The sequence below is a fragment of the Heloderma suspectum genome, chromosome 2, assembly GCF_057233095.1.
Source record: "Heloderma suspectum isolate Gila_16-S chromosome 2, 16-S_ref, whole genome shotgun sequence".
Classification (NCBI taxonomy): domain Eukaryota; kingdom Metazoa; phylum Chordata; class Lepidosauria; order Squamata; family Helodermatidae; genus Heloderma; species Heloderma suspectum.
This window is the reverse complement of record NC_139459.1, coordinates 211,120,783-211,144,435: the sequence shown is the minus strand read 5'-3', so window position 1 is coordinate 211,144,435 and position 23,653 is coordinate 211,120,783. Positions and strand designations below refer to the sequence as shown.

Below are 23,653 nucleotides of genomic sequence, written 5' to 3'. Positions count from 1 at the left end.
CAGCCTAGTGTGGGCAGCTTTCTGAAAGCATACAATAAGGCAGCACGATCGATAAACTGGAAGGCCACCTCACTCAACCAAAAACTTTATGGTGAATTTGATGTACATTAGAGCTGGCCACGCAGTGAAGCAGGTATATACGTTTCTGCTGCATAGTCAGGATTATTTTCAGACCATCATGAGACACCACAGGCCAGACAATTGTGAGAGGCGCTGTAACTCAATAGGAGAGCACACGCTTCACATGCAAAAGATCCTGGGTTCAGTTCCTGGCATCTCCTGTTAAAAGGATCAGAGAGCAGGTGATGGGAAAGACCGTGGAGAACTGCTGGCAATCAAAGTGGGCAATATTGCACTAGACAGACAGACAGTTTGACCTGGGATAACATAGCTTCCTATGTTCTAAAATCCATCTGGCCGCATGACAGAACAACCAGGTGAACTCTTCACTCAGTAGCCATGTGAAACTTATGGCCAGGGCCTGGTCTAGGTTGCATTTCCTAGCCCTTATGCAGGCAGAAGGGCCAAATACAGAGCCTTAAAAGGCAACAGAGCCTTGCCACACTTGAGCTCTCTGGTGAACATTCTCCAGGGAAGCTCACTCTTAGTGTTCATCAAGACAAGAGCATTTCCTCATTTTAGGTATACCAGGAGTGGGAAAGTGCGCCCTCTAGCCGTTGTCCTCCCATCATTCCTAGCCAGCAGAGCCAATGGTGAGGGCTGGTGGGAGTTGCAGTCGAACACCATCCAGAGGGCGACATGTTCCCAGCTCCTGACGTGCACCCTTTATTCCAAAACACACACAATACCAAAGATTGCCAGCAAGACTGAAAGTTTTTGAAGTTTCTTTTTAAAAGGAATTGCTAATACTTCTGGATGTGTAAATAATTATTAAAAATGCCACCATCTAGTATTCCTATTTGCATTTTAAAACAACCCAGCTGGCAACAAGATTGCAACAGTATTATGGATCCTTTGAATAGTTCAGCATCTAAGGGAAACTTTGTGCTTAACAAAATTCTTAGATGAAAGGCCTATGGACAGCTGCCCAGTGAGGACGAGAGGCCAGTCACGCAGACTGCACAAACCCATACCAGATCTGAGCTTATCCCTGCATGTGGCTGGACCAGCAGACATCAGAACAGGTTACAAGCTTCCCATGCCCCTGGACTACAACCAAATGTGCTGAACAAGAACAAGAAATCTGGTTAGACAAATCTTCTGACAGCACCGAGCATGGCTATCACCAGCCACCTCGTCAATCTTTTATACAAACCCAGTTAACAGGAAACACCCCCAAACTGATCGCATTTCCCCTTTATTTTAAGCCAAGCCCCCAAGTGCTGTATCATCCCCAGGGGCAGCCTCCATTCCATTCCATTCCATTCCATGCCGATTCACAATTATTCAGGCCTTAATCAATGGCCATAGATTTGGTGGCCATAACTCCCCACACACCCCTGCTGCTTTACTGACTTTACTCACATTACTGACTTGGAAGGCCACTCACTGAATGGCATGTTCCCATAGCTGCCTAGTGAGCTCTATCAAAGCGTTGTGTGCGCAGAGAGGTTCAGCCTTGTGTAACAGCGGGAAGAGCATTTCCAAGTCCAGAAAGTGTTCCCATGCCGAAGGGATACAGGACTTGCAGGCAGGTTCAGTTTTTACCTTGGAATTCTATTGACTTGGACTACATGCTCTGACATCTGAGTGGAGGGTGTGTGTGTGTGTAAGTGCCATGGGGCTCCTCTATTCAGAGCCACTGCTGGCACGATTGCCCAGCACAGACAGAAGGTGCCACCCGCCTCTGCAAAATGCTAGCTTGTCTCCATGAGCAGAAATGTCACTGACAGGTAAACCCGATCAAAAGGAACACCTTCCATTTAAAGGGTGTTGTTGAACACTGAAGGGTGCACATGCCAAACATGTTGGTTTAGGCCTTGACAAAACCCTGGAGGCATGACGGAAAAACAGTGGGGTCAGGGAAGAAGGCGCCAAAGCTGGATGGAGAACAAGGGCAAGGCAGTACATTAGCAAGGCCAAGGTTCCCCACGGCCGCAGACGCCCCCCTCCACGTCATTCCTGCCCAGATAAATGCCCCAAGGGCCCACAGACAAGGGCAGAGAGCAGAGCTGTGCTGTCCTCCCTGTTGCGCAAACTCAGATGTGGGTATCTGTTCAGGCATAATCCTGCTGCCATTCAGAATCAATATCCAGGCAAAAGGGGCCATAGAGAATGGGGACAGTGATTCAGGCTCTCCCTTCCCACGCCCACAATTCACTGACGAGTTATTGCTGTCTCCTGATTCTACACTCACCATTACCACAGCAGATGAAAATCCTCAAGTTACCACTGATATGCACTGATGTGGTGGAAATGTTACCATTCTTTCACCACCTTCTCACATGCATAACGTGGCCTTGGAAAAGTGGCCTCATTTAGTGCTTGCCCCCACAGAATGAGAGAGCGGAAGCAGGGCACAGCCACGTCCCCTAACCCATGTTCTTTCCAACCATTCCCTGACAGGTCTCCATGCACGTCACAAAACTCCTAGATAAAAACCAAGCCCACAGTGGGTGGAGGTGCGAAGGAGAGAGAGGGAATCCCCACCTCCTCTGTGGGGATGTCATGAAGCACAGGTCGCTGTACTGAATCAGACCATTGGTCCATCTATTGCCTACAGTGACTGGGTTCCCACAACACAAACACCCACACTCCAGGGGGCGGATAGGTTGGGTGTGGGTTGTTGTTGACCATGGGATGTTGTTGAATCATGGGTTGTTGTGTTGTGTGAACCCATGGTTTGTTAACCACAAACAACCCACAGTTCACAACCCAACAAACCATGGGGCTGTTTGTACGATAAGACAGCCCCATGGGTAAGGCAGTGGTGTGTGTGGCTGCCATTTTGAATATGTAACCCCCACTCGGGGGCTGTTGTCTCATGCACACCTGTCAAGTGTTCACTGGGTTCACACAACACAATAACCCCCGAGTGGGAGTTGCATAAGCAGCTTGGCGCCCATGGGTACTACAGCTCATCCAAACCTGATCCATTGGTTCTCTTGATGGATTGTTCATGACTGACAAACCATGGTTTGTTAGTGTGGCTGGGTTCACACAACACAACTACCCACAGTTCAATGACAACTCACGCTCAACCCATACTCAACTTTGAGTGTGGGTTGGTGTGTTGTGCGATCCAGCCACTCAGTAGTAGTGGCTCTCCAGGGTTTCAGGCAGGAGTGTTTCCAGCCCTGCCTGGAGATGCTGGGGACTGAATTGGGGACCTTCTGCATGCAAAGCAGGTGCTCTATCACTGAGCTACGGCTCCTCCCAATAATTCATGAACCTAAAAGGGAACCCCTTTGTGCCTTTGAGATACTCTTGTTTGGCTCACACTGCCGCCAACAGGACACAGCAGGTTGCAAAGCAACTGTGATGTCTCCTGACTGGCCATGTATCTCTCCCTTTGTGACATCCACTCTCACTTACCTATAATATTCCACGTAGCTGACTTCACTGGTGATCTGGGACAGGTCTACGGTGACATCACCCCAGACAGGGAGCCCTGACAGCTGCAACACAATATTGTTTGCCATCTGCTGCATGAACTTGAGTGTCTGCACATAGTCGCTTTGGATGGCAAAGATCTCATTCAGCCGGGCCAGGTGCTGCTCCAAAGCTACTTTCATCTGTGTAGTGGTACTGGAGACCTGGCAAGACAAATAGACCCTATGAGAAGAACCAGCAGGCTGGTATCTTTGAATCACTCATATTTTCTATGGGTAGAAGGGAAGGCCAAAATTGGCTTGACTTACCCTTTGGTCTTAACAGGCCATGCAGTTTCCTCCAATTACTTCTCCTCCCCCGCCCCGCTTCTCTCTCTCTCTCTCTCTCTCTCTCTCTCTCTCACACACACACACACAGTGGATTTTGACTGAGTCTCCTCCATTATTATTATTATTATTATTATTATTCACTAGAATGCAAATCATAGCACACGGAATATTGCATACTAGAATAAGTAGTTAAACCAGAATAGTTACCACCACCTCAGCTCTATAGTCACAATCCCTAAAGCAGGTTAGAGTTATCACTCCACATATAAATACACTGGATGAATAGCCAAAAAACTACACTTGTACCACTTGAATTGCCCCCACTTGCGAACAAAGAGGATGGCTATAATGTGCTGTAAGTAAATTCTCTCCATTAACTGGTCTCAACCAGATACCCACAACAAGGCGCTCTTTTCCAAAGTACAAGCTCTGGTGCAGCCAATGTGTAGTCTGCATGCTAAAACTCCCCACCCCATGGTTATAATCTGAATTTATGCTACCCATGCACAGATAGTGATCTGAACATGGGTAGCATAGATTCAGATTATGACCATGAAAATGCTTGCTCTCATGCTGAGTATTGGTGCCGTGCCATGATTCTGGACCAGGTTCACATCATCATTTACTTAGTTGGCTACAGTTACTCATTAATCTTTAGGTAAGTGAAGTATCACCATGGACATTAAGGCTATCAATAACTAGTAGTCCTGATGGCTTTATGCTACTTCCAGTATCAAAGGCAGTATGTCTCTTTATAATAGTTGCTGGCGAACATGGGCGGGAGGGTGCTGTTGTCCTCATATCTTGCTTGTGGGTTTCCTGTGGGCAGCTGGTTGGCCACTGTGTGAACAGAATGCTGGACTAGATGGACCTTTAGTCTCATCCAGCAGGGCTCTTCTTATGTTCTTAGAAGTCAAGCAAAGTAGCCCTGCCTTCTTCCCAATGCCCTTGTGCACCCTAGTTTTCAGCCGTGAGAATGAATCTACTTTGTGGGTCCACTGGATTGAAAGGAAGAGTATCCCTGAGGGGAGAGTCTCCTTTGCCTTCCAAGTAAAAGTCAAGGCCAGCCTTCCCCAACCTGGTGCCCTCCAGATGTTTTGGACTTCAACTTCTGTCAGCCCCCAGCCAGCATGGCCAATGGTCATGTTTTGGTAGTCCAAAACATCTGGAGGGCACCAGGTTCGGGGAGGCTGGTCTAGGCTCTTCCCTTAATTGGAAGCAATAGCCCTTGCAGGAAGGCTGGCTGCCCAAGGTCTCCTAAGACCTGGCATTACTCAGAGCTAGCAGAAATGGGATGGGAGAGTTGCTCTTTGGCTACCTCAGTCTGGTTAGTGACAACTGGGAAGGGCAGCAAAAGGTACCTGTATTGGCATAGCCTTCACCTGTATTGCTAAGACGATGACAGGGCTGAATGATGAGGTCGTCTGCCCTAGCCTCAGCCCAACTTAACCCAATCCTCAGTGTCTTTCTCTGTGCCTCCTGCTGGCTACATCTTGCCACCTTTCCATAGCAAAGCCAAAGCAGCAAGAAAGGTCCAAGCAGAGTTCTACCTAGCAATGCCTCGTCCCTTCAAGGTATGCTGAAGACAGACAAATCAAAGATCAACATTTTCGCAGGCATATATTTTCATCAGGAGCCTGACACATTCAAGCTCGTGGGGGTTCAAAGTATCCAGTGTTAGCAACTCAAACATGTGGCACCCAATCTGCATGGAAATCGTTTGAAGCACTGCACCCCCAAAGTGTGTAAAATATTGCTTAGATTGCTGGCACACCTCCACTATCATGCAGAAACAACACCCAAAAATAAACAAAAAATGAATCAAGGCACATATATGTAGAGTAAATTCAGGAAAATACAAATAATAATAATAAAAAAAAAGATGCTGGTAGCACAATTTCCCTAGAGTGAGTGAGAGAAATTCCATTTTCCAACCTGGTCACCTTTTGGTGCTTTTTGCTGCTGGGACCTTCCGCTTCAGATTTTAAGCCCTACTGCAACTTTTCAGCTGTGACTTTCTGCCAAAAATTCCCAACGAAGCCACGGCAAGGACGGACCCAAGAGCCCCCCGAGCGATATGCTCTTGGCTCTTCCTGGGCATGGTGCCATCTGAATGGCTCTAGAGCTGTGCTCTCAGCAGAGGAGGAGGAGGCCAAGAGGAGGACTGGCAGACTGCCTAGCAATCCCTCTGAGAGGATGCTGAACTCCGTTGGTGCAAGGTACCCGTCAAGGCAGGATGAGAAGATGGTGTTATACCACCACCACTCCCAGTTTTATAACCCCCCACCCACAGCGTGGATGCTTTCAGCACTGGGCTCCCCAGCTTTCCCAACAATATTTCCTGAGCTGTCTGAAGATCTGCCTTCCCTAGACACTTGGTTCCCACCAAGTTTCTCAGCCTCCTAATCTTAAACCCTTTGCAATGGCAACAGCAAAAGTCAACAGTTGCTGAGCTGTGACAATAACCAGAACCAAGGCATTTCCTAGCACTATAAACATCAATTTTCTCACACTAGCCAGAGCAAAAGCTTTCCCATCTTAGGTTTAGATTTTGGAGTTTTCCAATTTGGCAACCAATGTGCCCTGTACTATCGGGAAAGTTGCCAGCATAGGCTATGCCCAGCAGAGATGCTGCATGATCTGGATAATCTGCAGAGGAACACAGCTGTCTATCCAAGACCAGGCCAGTCTGAGAGGCAGATTAGACCATCTTAAGGGAAGATGTATTGATGGGCTCTGAAACAGGTGCATATATCTGAACCCAATTCTTTGCCCTAATGCATGCCAAGGGCCAGGAGGCAATGTCTCTAAGGAACTGGTGCACAACCTTTTTGGCGATCAGGGTTATATGTGATGCTGGCTCAGGGGCCACACACACGCATATATGAGAGTGCACACATGCATGCACACATATATACATACATATGTACACAGACATGCATATACACATGATACAAATCACACTTTTGTGAATCTGAGGCAGGGGAGTGGAGAGTGCAGGCAGGGTGTGTGTGTGTGTGGGTAGAATTTGGTGGCAGCGGCAGGGGGGTCAGGGCACCCGCTGGGGGCTGCAGTAAAGTTCTTGGTGCGGGGAGCACAGGTTGTGCACCCCTGCTCTAGGAGAAGGGAAAAGGAGGTGCCAAAGAGAATTCCTTCACATAAACAGAGGGTTACACACAAGCTTGAAAAGGGGGTGACTAAGACAGGGCTGAGCAGAAAGTAGCTCTCCAGATGATTTAGACTTCAACTCCCACAATTCTTGACCATTGCCCATGCTGGCAGGGACTTGTGGGAGCTGAAGTCTAAAATAGTTTGGAGATCTACCTTCTGACCATCCCTGAGCTATGGTACAATGCATCTAGCTTAGGGGCAGCAGTTCCGTTTCTCTTGTCTTGGACAATTTTGGTTAGACTATGATGGTGACAAACCCAAAACATCAGATACACACCAAGACAGGCAGGGGTGTTGAGGCCTACTAAATGGAGGGGGATCCTTCTCCCAGGCACTGCTGAGGATTCATTCTTCTACCTTGGTTAAGGCCCACCCTCACCCCAAGCTCTGGCTTCCCCCACTGCCAGGTCAGAGAAAGCAACTGAGGTGCAGCTCCAATATCAGAAGGCCTCAGCTGTGATGAGGAAGTACTAGGAATGGCTTTCACCCCCAACACTGATCAAGAGGTAAGCACAAGCACCTCGTGCTTCCCATCCCTTCTTATCTCTGTCCCATCTGGAACAAAGTTTTCTTCATTTTCTCCACCAGAAACTACATACGTTCCCAAATCAGGGCAGCCTGAGCATCCAGGCAGAACAGATGCACAAGTCCTATTCCAGATGAAACAGAGATGAAGGAGGCTTCAACAATGGTTGCCTTGTGTGCACTGGCTCCCTGAGCTTCGGTCCAGGAAGAGACATCCCAACAGATGCCTTTTGTTCTCTGACAGCTGCTCCCAACTTCAGGCCTTCCAGAAACTCTACCAGGACCAAAATGCCTGGATGAGATGAAGGCAGAAAAATTGTACCAACTCAACCCATCAGAGGTCTTACCAGTGAATCAATCCCCGAAAGGGTGTGATTAGCATTATCCAGAGCGTAGATCAGCTGATAAACCCCATCATTGGTTTCACTGTTGCCATAGAAACCAATGCCAACAGCAGCACTAAGGGAAAAAAAGAAGAGAAAACAGAGAAATGTAGGTTAGAATAACAAAATTAGTGTTATTTACAGCGAGGGCTGCTATCAAGCTTCAGACTGATATTCACCAGGATTTTCAATTTGTTGAAAGGAGAAATGGAAAATTCCCTCAAATTGCTCCCTATAAATGTAAAGTGGGTGTGATGTGCAAGAACAAGGATGTCCAAATGGTATCTGGGAGGAGGAAGGGGGGTCCTAGATACTGAGCGATCTCCCATATATGGAGGGAAAAGTGTTGACTTTCAGTGGGGACCGCGTTCCCTCTCAACTGTGACAAATATTTGCCTCAGAAGCCTTTGCATCTAGCTTACTTTGCAAAGATTTATCCAAAATAGTTATTAGTCTTCTACCTCTTTCATAAATTCTACACTCTCCTAAGCTACGATTTTTTATAGAGAAGGAAATTGAATATTAAGATATATTTCTATATTGAGTTTGAATCAGTTTGATTCTAGCAAAACATTCTAACAGAAGCATTTGTGCTGACATGCTGTGACTTTCCATTGACCAAGGACCCTGCTATTGTTAAAACAATCTGAGAAAAGCAAAGTTTCCCACCTCAGCTTAGGAAAAGCAAAATGTGCATCAGAGAAGAAAGTTGGGAAAAGGATAGCTGCTTACTGGACTATTGTCCACATGTCTGCTATGACACAAATAAGTGAATCTAAAATATTGTGAGATGTAAACAGAACTGAGAGACAGCTCAGATTTAAAATAGTGAAAAAGTAAACCTATTAAAGAGAAGCAGGTGGTATCATGTTTTGAAGGAAATGTGCTCAGAAAAGCTGACAAGGTATGAAGTAAATTTATTACTCCATAGCTAGGAATTTTGGAAAAATATCACTATGTTAAGCAGTCCTGCTCTGAAGTTCCATTTGGAGAACAAAAACTCATATAAATATGAGACCCAGATCACAGGAAGTCCAGAACCCAAACATCAATTCTCACAGGATGCAACATCTGTCCTCAGGAGGACCAAAACACCGGCCGCACTGACTTCTCTGCTCCTTTTTGGTTCCAGCTCAGAAATGTTATTGGTTGAGAAATTTTAATCTTTACCATGAAAGCAATACTCCTGAAACTAAACTTAGAACATTTTAAAACTGTGTTTTGCTTGAAACCATTGTGTATCTTATATGTTCAATGCTCTTATATCATGAAATGAAGAAACTGCTTAAGATTTTGAAGGAAAAGATGAAAAGACATGCCTGATCTTAGAGTCCTGTATTTAAAAACTCTGTGTATTAATACCAGGAATTTTGTAAACTTACAATTTCTGTGGTAGCACTTTGTTCTTCGAATATTGCATGGGATACATTACCTGCTGATCCATGATCTAGCTAAATAGAGAAATCTCATAATAAAACCCTTAAGAAAAGGACAAATCTGTCACATAATGTGAACCCGGCGAGCATGGGTTATGCGAGGGTTAATGACCCTCGCATAACTCTAAAACAGACCATGGATTATATGAGGGTTGTTTAAAAAGGTGCATTTGTTTTACTTTATGTTAAGGGCCATTTCACACTTAACAATACACCTACACGAGTTTCTTTTGGGGGGAGGTAGGGTGGGTAGGAGAGAACACATACATGTATAAAAGACTGTGTGCGTCTGCATGGTGATACACGTGTCTGATATTCACTCAAAGAGGGAGGGATGGGGAAGAAAATGCAAGGAATGGGCCAGTTCGCTGGTCAGGATAAGCCATGTTGAAAACAAGCCATGGTGGGTTGGTTAATCGCTCGCTAAGCCACGCTGCTGCTGCCAGACAATCAGGTGCACCTCAGTTTGCCCTGGGTTGTTTCCTCTTTTGTCCTCTCACCTGCTCCCAACACATATCCCAGGAGCCTTTGTGACACAACTAGTCTATACTCCTGCTGTGATGAGATTCCCCCCACTGCCTTTCTTGCCTTGCGAAGCATCTGCGTTGACATATATATGCCATATCTTTAGCGTGGAAAGGGAGGGGGGCAGTGCTTATCTTATTAAACTTCCAATACTCAAGCCCTAACCACCCAAGAAAAAACTTTTATTTTAACATTTTCCTTTTAAAAGCAAAGACATTATTTCCAAACACATTCAGGGTCAGGGACTACTGGCAAACCCATGCAATTCCCAAGCAAAGGAGTTAGTGGTGAACCAGTCACACAAGCACTTTTGCGGTGCAATCTATGCATGTTAATGTAGATGTCTGTGTTCCAGGCAGCTTGCTCCCTACGTAATGTGTTTTAGGATTGCAGCCTTAGAGGCCACACTTCAGCTTTTCATGCATACCAAGAGCTTTTATTATTTATATAGGGGAACCAGAGGTGGGGAACCTCTGGTTCTCCAGAAGTTGCTGACTACAAGACCTATAATCCCTGGGGCTGATGGGAACTGGAGTGTCCCAACACCTGGAGGGCCATAGGTCCCCCCCAGGTCCCCCCCCCATTATAATACCAGCACGCATGAACATTCAGAGTAAAACAGGTCCCTGCCTTGAGGACCTTACAATCTAAAATTGGATACAGAGAAAATGACAGAGGAAGAGGGAAGAGAAGTGGGGGCACATTAGATACTGTACTTATTAGATGGGTAGATGTGAGAACGTGGGCCACTTCACATAGACAATAATTTTGGGTAGGAAAATAACCTAACATCTGCCTGGAGATCAGCATCAGGGATTGAATGCATGTCTATTCATTGAAATACACATTTATGCAAGTGTTATATGGGGCAACCCACATGTAGGTTTCATGCCCCCCCCCCCAAGTTCTTATGAGTAGGAAGAACCAATATTGGAAATGGAAGAAAGTCGGGGCAATCTGCTTGTATATTTCAGGTGTCTGGTTACAAAGATCTACCAGCAGCTTTCAAACCAAAACAGTGTTGCAACTTCTTCCGAGGATGCTTAAGCCACTGGGAGTAGCTGACAAGACATTGACCATTTCATATTTATAAATAAAAGAACTTGGCCAGTTTACAACTAAAACATCCCCTTTTCAGGAGGCTTACAATTTAGATTAGATGAGAAGGACTGGGGTCAGAGAGAAATCAGGGACTGACCATTGTATAGTAGGACAGAGGGAGAGGAAAGCTCCAGTTCTACCCAGAGATGTGTGCGCAGAACGGCTGCCACGAAGGTGCTGACAGAAAGTTTCTCCTCTCTGGCCCTTTGGGACATTAGTGCCCCCTGCCCACCCCACTGCCAACTGACACAACAAAGCATCACCAACCTGGTTTCATTCTCCTCCAATCCTAGGGCTTCAAAGGATGCCACAAGCCAGCAACACACTGGGTTGTAAGCCCATTCTCTCCCAAATGCAGAGAGATTTAGGCCAAAGGCACAAACCATCCAACTCTGGACTACGCAGATTATGAGAATCTGTCAAAGGAAATACTGTTTTGGATTAAAGCTGCTCAGGAGAAGGCGTGCACAGAGACAAAAGAATTCCAGGCTCTACGGTGAGGTTCAGTGGTGGCCACGGAGACCACGTCCCTCTTGCCAGAGCAAAGACATGCTCCTTCGGGAAGAGAGGGTGGGAGAACTTCCCCACAGTTCACACTACATTAATTCATACAGAATAACAAACATGCTCTGGTTTTGTATTCACATTCATTACAGCAGGGAGCCTGTGGCCCTCCAGATGTTGTTGCACTCCAGCTCCCATCAGCCCCACCCAATGTGGCCAAGGGTCAGGAATACTGGGAGTTGTACTTCAACATCTGGAGGGTCACATTACAGATTGAAAGCCCCACTTCACATATGAGCATACATCAGCTTGCATCCTAAGATAACTGAACTTGAGGAAGTCCATGGTGGGATTCCTGTCTGTCCCATCCCCCCAGCAGCAGCCTGCAAACCTCAAAAAGCCTCTCTGGAGGGTGGGGTGGAGTGGGGCATCCCTCCTGAACAATGAGGGGCAGGGCAGGAAAGTTTCCTTCCACAAACCTAAGTTAGCTCAGTGGTAAAAGCACCTGCTTTGCGTGCAGAAGGTTCCAGGTTCAATCCCCGGCATCTCCTGGTAGGGCTAAGGATCCTGCCTGAAACCCTGGAGAGCCGCCGCCAGTCAACGTCGACAATACCTGGCTAGATGGACAGAGGGTCTGACTCAATCAAAGGCAGCTTCCGATGTAACTTATCATAGGATCCAGGCCATTGGAAGAATGGGGAGAAAGGTTTAACTGCCCTGGTGGCTAAAGAGCATGTCAAGGGCATTTATTTAATTTATTACATTTCTATACCACCCATTAGCCAAAGCTCTCTAAAAGTAAGTAATCATGCAAATGTACCCTAGCACTGTGGGGATAAACCATAGGTCTGCATTGTCACCCTACCTATTTTCCTCCCTAGTAGCACCAAATCCATGATTTGAGGCTAGGTGTGGATTCTGTGACATGATTTTTATGTCTGCTCAAAGACAGAAAGACCTCCCTTTCCAAACTGATGCCATTTTGTTCAATCTAGAACTTCCCTGTTCTCTCTCTCTCTCTCTCTCTAGTTTACAATGTTTATTATTTATTCATTCATTCATTCATTCATTTATTCATTTCATTTCTATACTGCCCAATAGCCGAAGCTCTCTGGGCAGTTCACAAAAATTAAAACCGAATGGCACACAATAAAACAATATAAAATATATAGAACATTAAAACCACAATATAATGATACAACCACAATAAAACCTAGCAGCAGTGCAGGAATTTGAAATACAGGTTTAAAACAGCAAAGCTAAAAGTCTAGAAAGATAAAATGCTAAAATGCCTGGGAAAATAAAAAGGTCTTCACCTGGCACCAAAAGGAATACAATGTAGGTGGCCAGGCGAACCTCACTAGGGAGCTCATTCCAGAGCCGGGGTGCCACAGCAGAAAAAGCCCTCCTCCTAGTAGCCACCTGCCTCACTTTGGCAGGGGCTCATGGAGAAGGGCCGCTGAGGATGGTCTTAAGGTCCAGGCAGGCACATATGGGAGGAGGCGATCCTTCAGATAATCTTGGTTTATATCGAAAGGCTTATCTATTATCTTGTACCAATGAATAGAAGATATCCTTTTCATTTAACAATCCTCCATGGGTTGTTTTGGAGTTAAATTACTTGACATCTCTTTTCAGCTGGATGGCACTAGGATTTAGGCACAATAAAAAGAAAGGAATGGCTCCACCCACAATTTCGGCGGGTAGAGAAACTTGGCATATCTGGTTTGCATGATCAAGAAAAGAAGCTGGCTCTACAACATAAGTAAAAGATTAAAATAATATGAATGCAAAGAGTAGGAGCTTAAGGGTGCAATCCTATGGCCACTAGACAGTGTCTAGACAGCCATAGGATTTTTTGTTTTCTGGTAACCGAGCTTGGAACCAGCACTCCAAGGTTGGTTTCCAGAAAGATGACTCCCTGCCCCTTTCCCCATCGCCTCATAGGCGGTGCATTTTGCCCCCAGCTCTGTGCTTGTAAGAGAAGTGCAGAGTGGCTGAAAAGGGGATGTTCCTGGGGTCAGGGAGGGGACGGCGGAAGCGCTTTTATGATGCTTCCTATGCACTGTCCAGCCCCCCCCCCCCCACTCTGAGGCACCCAGGCTAGACAGCCGAAATTGGCAGTCTAGCCGCAAATGCAGGGCGGCTGGAATGTGAAGGAGAAGATCCCCTCCGCGCTCCACCCGCTCTGCACTGGATAGTTGGTTGCCTCTGAGTTTGGAGGCAGCCGACTATCCACATAAGATTGCGCCCTAAACCTATTTTAGCCACGGTGGCTTCCCTGATCATGGAAACCAGCCCAACTTCAGCTGCTGGTTTGACCCTTATTCTCATGTTAATTAACTTTATGGGGGAATCCTGATTTGAAAATGGAGAAGCAGCATTTTTAATGGAGGAATATGGTTGATAGTGGAATTTATACCTTAGATCAGCTAATGGGATTGGAGGATGAGTTTTTACCATTTTCAATACTGTGGAGTAGATATCACTTATCAACTAGTATTGGGTGGAAATATATTCAGTTACAGCACCTTTTGGTGTCTATATATGGGTGATGAGTGTTTTGGCACCTCCTATGCTCTTAGAGGAATTAATTGGCTGTTTATAAATGTCTTTGGAATGTAACAAAGTGGATGTTCAGTATGTTAGAGAGGAAGGGGATGGGGAACTAGAATGCTCTATACAGCCTACTCAATGGAAAGTCGTCTTCACTTCCATTTGTGCTATTTCTGCATATTTAAAACTGAGGCTGATTCAACAAAAAATGATGCATATTTCATGTATATTAGACACAAACATAGGCTGGCTAAGAAAAAGCTGACTAGCTCTGCTAGACGCTGGCGATAAAATGTGGATAACGCGTCGCTGAGGCATATGAAGTGGGCATGTCTGTGGTGGCCTCTTTTTGGTTGGAAGTAACCGCCGACATAAATTTTGTTCTGGAAAAATGTGTGATATTTGCGGATGCTCATGCACTTTTACATTATATCCTTCTGATGTGGGGATTAAGAGATGGACAAAAAAAGTGGATACTGACAGCCCTTTCAGTTGAAAAGGAAGTTATACTCTGAGCCTGGAATGATCAACACCTACCACCTATTATTCAGAGGACTGATGGTCTTATCACTCTTGCTGCATTTGAATGCATATCTTACAGTCGTCAGTTTTGTCTGGATGCTTATTTAGGCATATGGTGTGCTTATACTACATACATTTGAAACAGAAGTGTCAAAACTTTTTAAAAATCGGTTGGGTACGTTTTTATTCTTGTTTTTCTTATGTTTTTGCTATTAGTGTTATTGTTTGCAGATTCCCCCTTTTGTTTTGTTATAATTGCAAATACAATTTTAAATAAATAAATAAATAAATTGTAATATAATAGAATAGTCACCTTTTCCTTAAAATGCATCCCATAAAAAGAGGACAAAAGAAGACCCAGATTTGCATAACATTTGCATGTACTACTTTATATGTATACATCACACTGCAGTGAGCAAGACGGAGACCAGGGGACCTGTTTGCCTGCTCAGTTCAGGTGCAAATTGGTGATGGGCAACTTTAAGACCTCTGATCTCCCTTCTGATGGCTCTTTATCTTAAACCGGACTCGGATTGGACAGCCCTTCAAGCAGAGGATGCCTTCAAATAGAGGACTGTCGTCTAAAGGAAGAGACATGGCCAGCCTAGTGTACCCTTCTTATCCAATACAATATGGTGTGTATTTTATACTTGGATATTGACAACCAAGTACAAACTAATAACATTATTAGTATGTTAATAATTTAGTTTTCCTATTTTTACAGCAAATATCAGGTAAACGCCAGTAAAAACTGGTACTTACTTGCCCAAATCTAGTTTTCCTGAGCAAACGGCCAACCCTGCCATGTGGCAGCCCTAACGTGAGAATCAGCCCTAAGTGGTGCAGAAGAGGAATTTGTATGCCCGCAAACCCTGCCTGGTCTCAAAAGGTTTACATGGCTTCACAGTGCCGTTAGCAAAGTCTTGGGAGATAATACAAGGTGAAAGGGTCGGAACCAGAAAGGATCCGTAAGGAGCGGAGAGAACTCCAGCCTGGAAAGTCAAACTTGACTGATCTAAAGTAATAGGTCTGGAATGCGCCTGAATCTCAGGATTCTTCATTCCTACAGATCTGCCTAAGTCATCCGTTTTATACAGCATATGGCAAGCAGAAAATAAGGAGTTAGGTGTAGCATAACATGCATGGGGCCTCACCCTGATCAATGCTTTTGCTATGCATGTATGATTCAGATGCCCAGGAGTTGGCATACTGTTGCTCTATATTGCTGCACTTGTAATCAAAGCACCGCGGGGATCCCCCCCCCCCCCCCCGGCACTTAGATATGTATTACTCTGCAAACTCCCCATCTCACTTGTCCAAAGCTTATGCATTTATCTTACTGCATAGGAGACAAGACAGTCAGAGTTTTAAACAAGCCCAAAGCCCTGGAAATCACATGCCTGGGTTAGGGAAGGAGACAAGTCATGGGAAGAGCATGCCGGTTTAATCAGCATGTTTATTCCCAAACAGATAGCTCTATTCAGCTAATAGAATAAGAAAAAAATATCCTTCCCCCACATTTGGAGGCTCAGATCACCCTCAAACAATTACGCACTAAACCTCTTGGAATTCCCTGGAAGAGGGAATTGAATGAACTGATTGAGAAGGGCATATACAGTCAAAGGCATGTCCAACAGAATGTCATGTAAGCCTCCCAGCGGAAGGAAACATATGGAAGAAAACAAATAACAAGTAGAGAAGAGGATGTCATTTCCTCTGTGTCTGCAGTCATCAATAGCCAAGATACTGAAAAAATGGGCTGACTTCTAACATTTCTATTCCCTGAGAAGGTGGAGGACAGAGGACAGCCTAAAGATAGGCAAACAAAAAAACATGCTAAAGCCACATGTAGCTTGACTGTGAAAGCCTTGGGCAGCTTCAGTTCATTTGAACCCTCTGCCTTGCACAAGAGGCAAGGTAAAAATTTAGTACAGATTTGCCACCTGGAATGATCTGCCTCTTATGCGGAGGCCAGGCTTAAGTGTAAAAAGCCAGGATTTTTACACTTAACCCAACCACTCCCCAATTTATATATGAACTCCCTTATCCAAATGCACTGATCCCTCCTTATGAGCGACTTACAAAATGGCAACTGCACAAGAGGTGGAAAGCTCAAAACCCAGCAATGCACAAAACTGGATGGTTCTCACCATACCCCTGCAGCTGCCTGCAAGATCCACACCGAAGTAAAGATTAAGCATCGGTAGGTAAATGAGGGCACTTGCTCATGACGATCACTTTTTTTCTCTTTGTGCTCATGGCAGCTATAAGCAAAACACATTGCCAGACTCTTTTCATCATGAAATTCTGCATTCCACTTTGCAGCAAGGGATTATGCAATTGTGGGCAAGAGTTCAGCTTCTCCTGGAGGTTACAGCTAGTCAGGGAGCCTGTTTACCATGGGCAAGGGGCACAGGCACAGAACAAGATGTGGCCACCAAAAGTAAGGCTGGCATGTGCACCAGTTCTAAAACAGGGAAGCAGAGGAAAAGAGGAACTTCTTATGTTAAAGCATGGGTGTCGAACCAATTCCGGCCAGTGGGTCAAATTCCATTTTGGAGAAGACGTTCTTGGGGGTCACCTTGCAGTGGTGGGTGGGGCCAAAGGCAAACGGGTGTGTCCAAAAGTACCAGCATATTGTAGTTTAAAGCACTTACTACCAGTCACTAAGCCTTAGCAGAAGCATTTTAACCTTTGGGAATGGAGAAAAAGCTGCACAAAAGCTGGGAAAATATTGGTGGTTGGGGGAAAGGGTGTGTGGCCATCTGGGGAACCCCAGAGGGCTGGATTTGGCCCCTGGTCCTGAGGTTCTGCACCCCTGTGTTAAAGAGCCTATTACCCATTGATCCTGCCTTTGGCTACTTTCTGTTGCTCATTTGCTCACTAGAAAGCCTGTCCAAGTGATTGAACAGCACCAGTTTTCTAAGACTTGTTTCTAGGTGAACTTAGTTCAGGCTCTCCTGGCCATCAGTTGTTGCTGGATCCTTTAGACAGGCCAAAACCCTTTGGCCGTGTAGGGCGAGTTCCTCATTAGTGGCCAGTCAGGAAGGCTGATTCCCAGGCTGCTGCTGAGCAGAGAGGAGACTGGCTCGGAAGAGCTACCACAAACACAGCCCTCACCAGTGCCCCATTTCTAATCTGGCTTCAAGGCAAAGGAAGGAATGGCACGTTTTCTTCATGTGGCACTGCCAACAGGCTCCAACGTCCCAATGGAGGATATTAGCAGCACATGCACAGGCATGGACCCGGGTTCACTGTTTGGGCACCCCTGCTTCCTAGGGGAACCCTCTCCTCTTGGCATCAAACATGGCCCCAACTGGAAGCAGGACACTCAAAATGGTGAACAGTATCTAAAGGGCCAAGCAGATTTTCCTTCTCAGTGGACTGAATAAGTTCCGTGCACATACACGGGGTTTGAACTGATTATTCTACCAAGATACAAAACACAATTTTCCCAAAGCCAAATTATCTGGCAACGGCCTGTGTGTGCCGTGGTGGGAGTGGGGGAGGCACAAGAGGTGCTGGCATAGCTTGCTCACGGTCTTAGTGAGTAAACGCTCTCACCGTCCTTACAGGCCATGCTAGTGTAGCACAATGGCCTTCAATGACCTTCCTGCGCAGCACACCACCAGCCAGGGGATCCTAGGGTGCAGTCTTCCATTGTACAAGTTTAACCATTCAGAAGCTTTAGGAGCGCAGAGAAGATTCGGCCCCAGCACAAGGGTAGACTAGATGATCCTTAAGTCTCTTTACCCTTGAAATTCTGTGATGCAGCTACGCCCTGTGTCAGCACTGTTTGCCAATGGCATCGTGTGTGTGTGTGCGTTGGTGGGTGGGCAGAGTGGTGGGCTTATGATCAGTTATGTGCCCACTCTCAGTCTTCCCCTTCCCTTTGGATGATGTCAGGCTTCTAACTATGTGCAATATCCCTCCCTGGATTGGCTCACGCTAAAGGGAGGCTAAAGAACACTGCAAACATGATGCAGTAAGCCCCTAAGTGAGAGAATTCCTGACCCAGGGAGGGGAGAGGATACAGAAACTGGGCTTTCCCTTTCCAGGGACTCCCAGCCCTGCTGTCTTTCTTTAATTGATCCAGACTCCATATACAATTAACCTCAAGCCTCACGTGACCCCCCAGCTGCGCCATCTGCCCAGGCGGTGGATTAAAAGCTAAAAGGACTCCTTCATGGCCCAGTCTCCCACCCCCTCTTGGGATTAGCTGCCAGAGGAATGGGTAACAGAGCAGAGAAGCCCTCTCAAGGAAACAGTATTAAAGTGGAGCCTAGGAGCATCTGTGGAATGTAGGAGCACTTGCAAATGGATATACCAGGCCCGCTTCTCTGAACGAGACAGGGAAAGAGAGTCCACAGCAAACAATGGTTTGTAACCTCCATATAGGGTGGGGGAGAATAAGTGTGTGGGATGCTCTTTTGTTCAGTAACAGAAAGGTGCAAAACCATGTCTCCTTTATCAAGCAGTCCATGAAACTGCAGTAGACTGCCTCCCCTTCCCTTGTGGACCAACTGTATTTAATGGTAAGAGAAATGCAGTGAGACAAGGGGAGTGTGAGTTGGCCTGCCATACAGAAGGCAAAATAGAGGCTTTTGCCATGCATTAAGGTCTAGAACAGCCTTCCCCAACCTGGTACCCTCCAGATGTGTTGGACTACAGCTCCCATCATGCCCAGCCAGCACTGGCCATGCTGGCTGAGCATCTTAGGAGATGCAGTCCAACACAGCTGGAGGGCATCAGATTGGGGAAAGTTGCTCTACAGGCAATTTTCCTACATGGAAGCGGTACCCATACAGGAAACTAGTTTTGTGTAAAGTGGTTCTTAGTTGCTCAGTTTCCTACTCAGAGGATGATTGTGGATACTTACTGACTCTCAAGCACCAGAAATCAAACTGGTGTTTTAGTTATTATTGTCTACCTATCTTGGATTTCTGGCTGGCTGTCAGGGAAGGTAACCAAGAACCTTGTTAATCCACACACACACACACACACACACACACACATACACTCCATGAGCAAAGCCTCTATTAGTCTTATAGAATAAGGAAGTGAGTCTCTCAGAGAGCACTGAGAAGTGGTGGTGAAATTATTCATCCAGAACCATTGAGAGTGTACGCTGATGAGCTGGTATCTAAACTCAGATGTCTAAGACACTGAACACTATTCATTGGACTACATTCTTCTCAAAAAAATTCCTTCCCAGGGATTAAAATCAGGTGTCCTTTCAGGTGCTTGTACAGGTTATTTTAGTAAACAGAGCCAGTGTGGTGTAGTGACAAGAGTGTTGGACTAGGAGCTGGGAGATCCGGGTTCTAGTCCCCACTCAGCCATGGAAGCTCACTGGGTGACTTTGGGCCATTCACAGACTCTCAGCCCAACCCACCTCACAGGGTTGTTGTTGTGAGGATAAAATGGAGAGGAGGAGGATAATGTAAGCTGCCTTGGGTTCCTTGCAAGAGGAAAAAAGGAGGGGTATAAATGCAATAAATAAAATAAATAAATAAACAAACAAATAATAAATAAATAAACAGCATCCCCACTGAAAAGACCCCCCCCACACACATATCCAAAGGGAAGTGTGGCTAATAAAGCATGCCAGGCTTTTAAAAAACATATGGCACTCGTTCCATATGTAGGCTGTAACCTACTCACCCCAACCAGTCCCTACTGGGAGAAGGCCTACAGATTGTATTTGCTACATCATCTCTTCTCATGCACACCCCCCCCCCCCATGAGATATCACTGGCTTCTTCCACAGCTAACGCTTTGGGAACATACGGTCTGTCAACTAGTCCTCCCAACTAAGTGTAGAAATGTAACTATGATGTACTTCCCAGTTTGAAAGAGGGCATTCATTTGTTCCATCAGAACTAGATGTTATGGCTGGACACATAGTGTGACTTCATATCTCCTTCTCTTCCCTGTTTAGAGAGGGAAAACAGACTAAGGGCACAATCCTATGGATGTTTAGACAGAGAAAAGTCCTACAACTCGCCGCCAGCATGGCTGGCTGGGGAATGCTGGGAGTTGTAGGCCTTTTCTCTGTCTAAACATGCATAGGATTGTGACCTAAATGACACTGCACAGATGCCATGACATAGGATGTGACAGGCAGCAGTCAATGAAGTGGTGTGTGTGTGTGTGCATGTGGAAACCTGCATTACATTGACACTGTCACATCTTTTGCCTTTCGAAACATTAACTGAAGGGTGGGTGTGGGGCAGACGAAGAGATGCAGGCCTGCCCACTTTCTGACTTGGCCACAATGCGCAAGTTCAACCCGAGCTCTGTTATGAATTGTCTCCCCCTCATCATCCATCTCTTCTAGCACACCAGGTAAATAAAGGGGAAGAGATTTGCAGCTACAGAACCCAGGAGGCCACCTTGTTATTGGCCAGCTTCCCCACTGACACTTTCAAGCCATCTGGTCCATGACACTGTGCGAATGTTCCCTTAGGCATATCCTTTGGACTTTCACAAACTTGTGACCATATCCTTCCATATGTAGGCCCAGCCTCTAATAAACACTCCTCTAACGGACAGTGTGGGAACTCAATGGGATTTCTTAATGGCAGCTAGAACAGGAGTGGAGAGGCCAGAGCTTCCTGAGGGCATATTGTTTGGCAAAAAGCTATGCTTCTGAGATAGAGCAATGGTGCTATGGAGTTAAGACTGAGATAAAGCCTTTCCTACAAGCCTAGCGACAACTTGCCTGCCAAGGAAGCTGTCAAACATCCCCCGCCCCCCGCCATCACATTGTCCTTCTGCTCCCCAGTCTAAAGGAACTCACCAGCAGACAAGGCCAGTCACCACAGCAGTCCAGGTGATGCAGCAAGAATTGGGCCTCTTTGTCTCCGACTCTTCCTCCCTCTTGCAGCAGCACAGGCAGATTAGATAGATGCCAAGGAAGATCAGGTTGAGGCCCAAGAAGATGGCTCCTACCAAGGCCAAGAAAAGCAAGGACTGGGAGAGGAGAAAGAAAAGGGAGATATGCATGATGAGCACCTGCTTATGAGGATGTGCACTGATCTGGGATTCTGATTCTGTCAGGTCCCAGTCAAAGTAGATTCTTTTGATTACCAAGATGAAACAAAGCCACTCGTGCTACAAGATGACAGTTTATTGTTAGAAAACAGATGCAGAATACACACACAAAGAAAGTTCACACCTCTCTCCAGCTAATGAAACTGTAACAGCTGGACTGTCTATCTGGGCCCCCAAAGATAGCTGGAAAGGCTTTTCCTAGGGCCACAAGTTTTCCAAGCTGGCCGTGCACACATTGTCCCTTGAAGTGAAACCAAACACAAAGCCCGTGGATTGGATCTTACAAGCCTTTTTGCTAGATGCACAGCTCTAGTTCATGAGCTGACAGGCACCTCCCCTCTCCCATGTCAGGAGCTAACAGGCCAGCACACACACATATTCAGGAGAAGGGGGGCTTCTCCTGCTTGAAGCGTCTCAGCTTGGGAAACTAATTGCCTCTCCTAAGAGAGAGAGGCCCCAGCATTCCATCTCCTCTATGAGAAACAAGGAAAAACACCCTTATCTCATCTTTCAGGAAGACATGATCTAGCTGGCATAAACAGCTTCAAGACAGGCTGTGAATTACTGGCCTGTGTGAAAGGACTTATTAAGCTGCTGGTTAGGCCAAATTACACAGGTCTACTATCAGCATATAAGAACTCTGTGAAGTCCATGGTTTTGTTCACTAACCAACTCACTACAGGAAGCAAATAGATTCCTCACATCCCATCTTTCAAAAACACATATTTGGGGCTATAAAGCTAATGACGACTATTGGCCCTAATGCAAATCCCTGGTTTTGGAAACCAGTTCTTTCAATATTTCCTCCTAATTTCATGTATTTATTTAGTAATTCTTAATATACAAAGCAGCCCATATTTTCCTTTTCACCACCAGAACAAGGCTCTTTTGTAAAAAGATTTGCAACAAAGACAGATAGAAAGACACAAGCACTACCCAAAAGGCAATAGAAGTGACTGCTTATTTACACCAAATCATTCCACGCTGGTTTCAAAGTAGTCACCACCGGAATGGAAAGCTCCAGATGTCTCCTCAGAAGAAGAAGATTTCGCCTCCTGTATATCTAAAGCTTGTTTTTGGCAAAGCAAACACACCTGTCCCCTGAGGAGTTTGATCGAAGGTGTGCATTTTGCCTCATGCAATATTCCTGCAACAAGCTGGACATATTTCCATTTATATTTCAATACCCACAAGTTATGGCACCTCTACTCAAGGGGAAGTCAGCAGACAAAGCAGCTACATTAAACATATGTTAGCAGAGGTGGACCCACCAGGCAGTCCAAATGACATACCTAAAAAGCCACCAGAGGAATGACTCTTCTAGCATGTGCAGCTGAAACACAGTTTACTGAAGCAATCTGTCATGCAATCTATCCCATGTTACAATTATTCTCCCTCCACCCCAATAGCCTTGGGGAATATTGTCCACACTGAAACACAGGTATCTTCAAGATCATCTCACTTCCACTGATAGTTATTTCTCTTCAACCTATACCATAGTTTCCCAATTCACCTAAATCCCTTGTCCGTAACTATGAGCAACATCTGTGTCTTCTTCTTCTACAAATAAGCTAGCCAAGGTGGTGCAGTGCTACAGAAAGGAATAAACCCCAGAACAGCAGCACTGAAAAACCTAAGTGTCGCTATCTCAACCCACACTTTTAAGTTCTGCTACAGCATCCCTGCCAACAGCTATTTACTTACAATGCAAAGCGTGTCATTCTCTAGCAGTTGAATAAACAGTGTAAATTGTGGCTCCTGGAGCTCAATTAAGAACCCTTAAAAACTATGAGGATCAGGGGGTTCATAATCAGCCTATGGGAGAATTATATGCAAATGATATTAGCTTTTCAAGTATGCTTATCATTTTTTGCAGTCCAGTCTGAGCACTAGACTGTAAATATGCACACAGAATAAGCACAAATCACATGAACTGGAGGTAGTGTAATTTTGTCAAAATATACAAGTAGCACTGAAGCACATGCAACACAGAGGTGCACAGAAGCCTTCAACGCATAATGTGAAGAACTAG

The 23,653-nt window shown here is 45.7% G+C and overlaps 1 protein-coding gene across 1 annotated transcript in view; it reads right to left on the bottom strand.

Moving 5' to 3' along the window:
- The window catches only part of TTYH2 (tweety family member 2), an 81,315-nt gene that overhangs the window by 21,453 nt on the left and 36,209 nt on the right, over positions 1 to 23,653 (bottom strand). The window contains exons 2-4 of the mRNA XM_084837573.1: positions 21,368 to 21,540; positions 7,886 to 7,997; positions 3,496 to 3,716 (exon numbers count right to left, since the gene is read on the bottom strand). Coding sequence (XP_084693699.1) covers positions 3,496 to 3,716; positions 7,886 to 7,997; positions 21,368 to 21,540 — 506 coding nt within the window. The remainder of the gene's footprint in view (positions 1 to 3,495; positions 3,717 to 7,885; positions 7,998 to 21,367; positions 21,541 to 23,653) is intronic.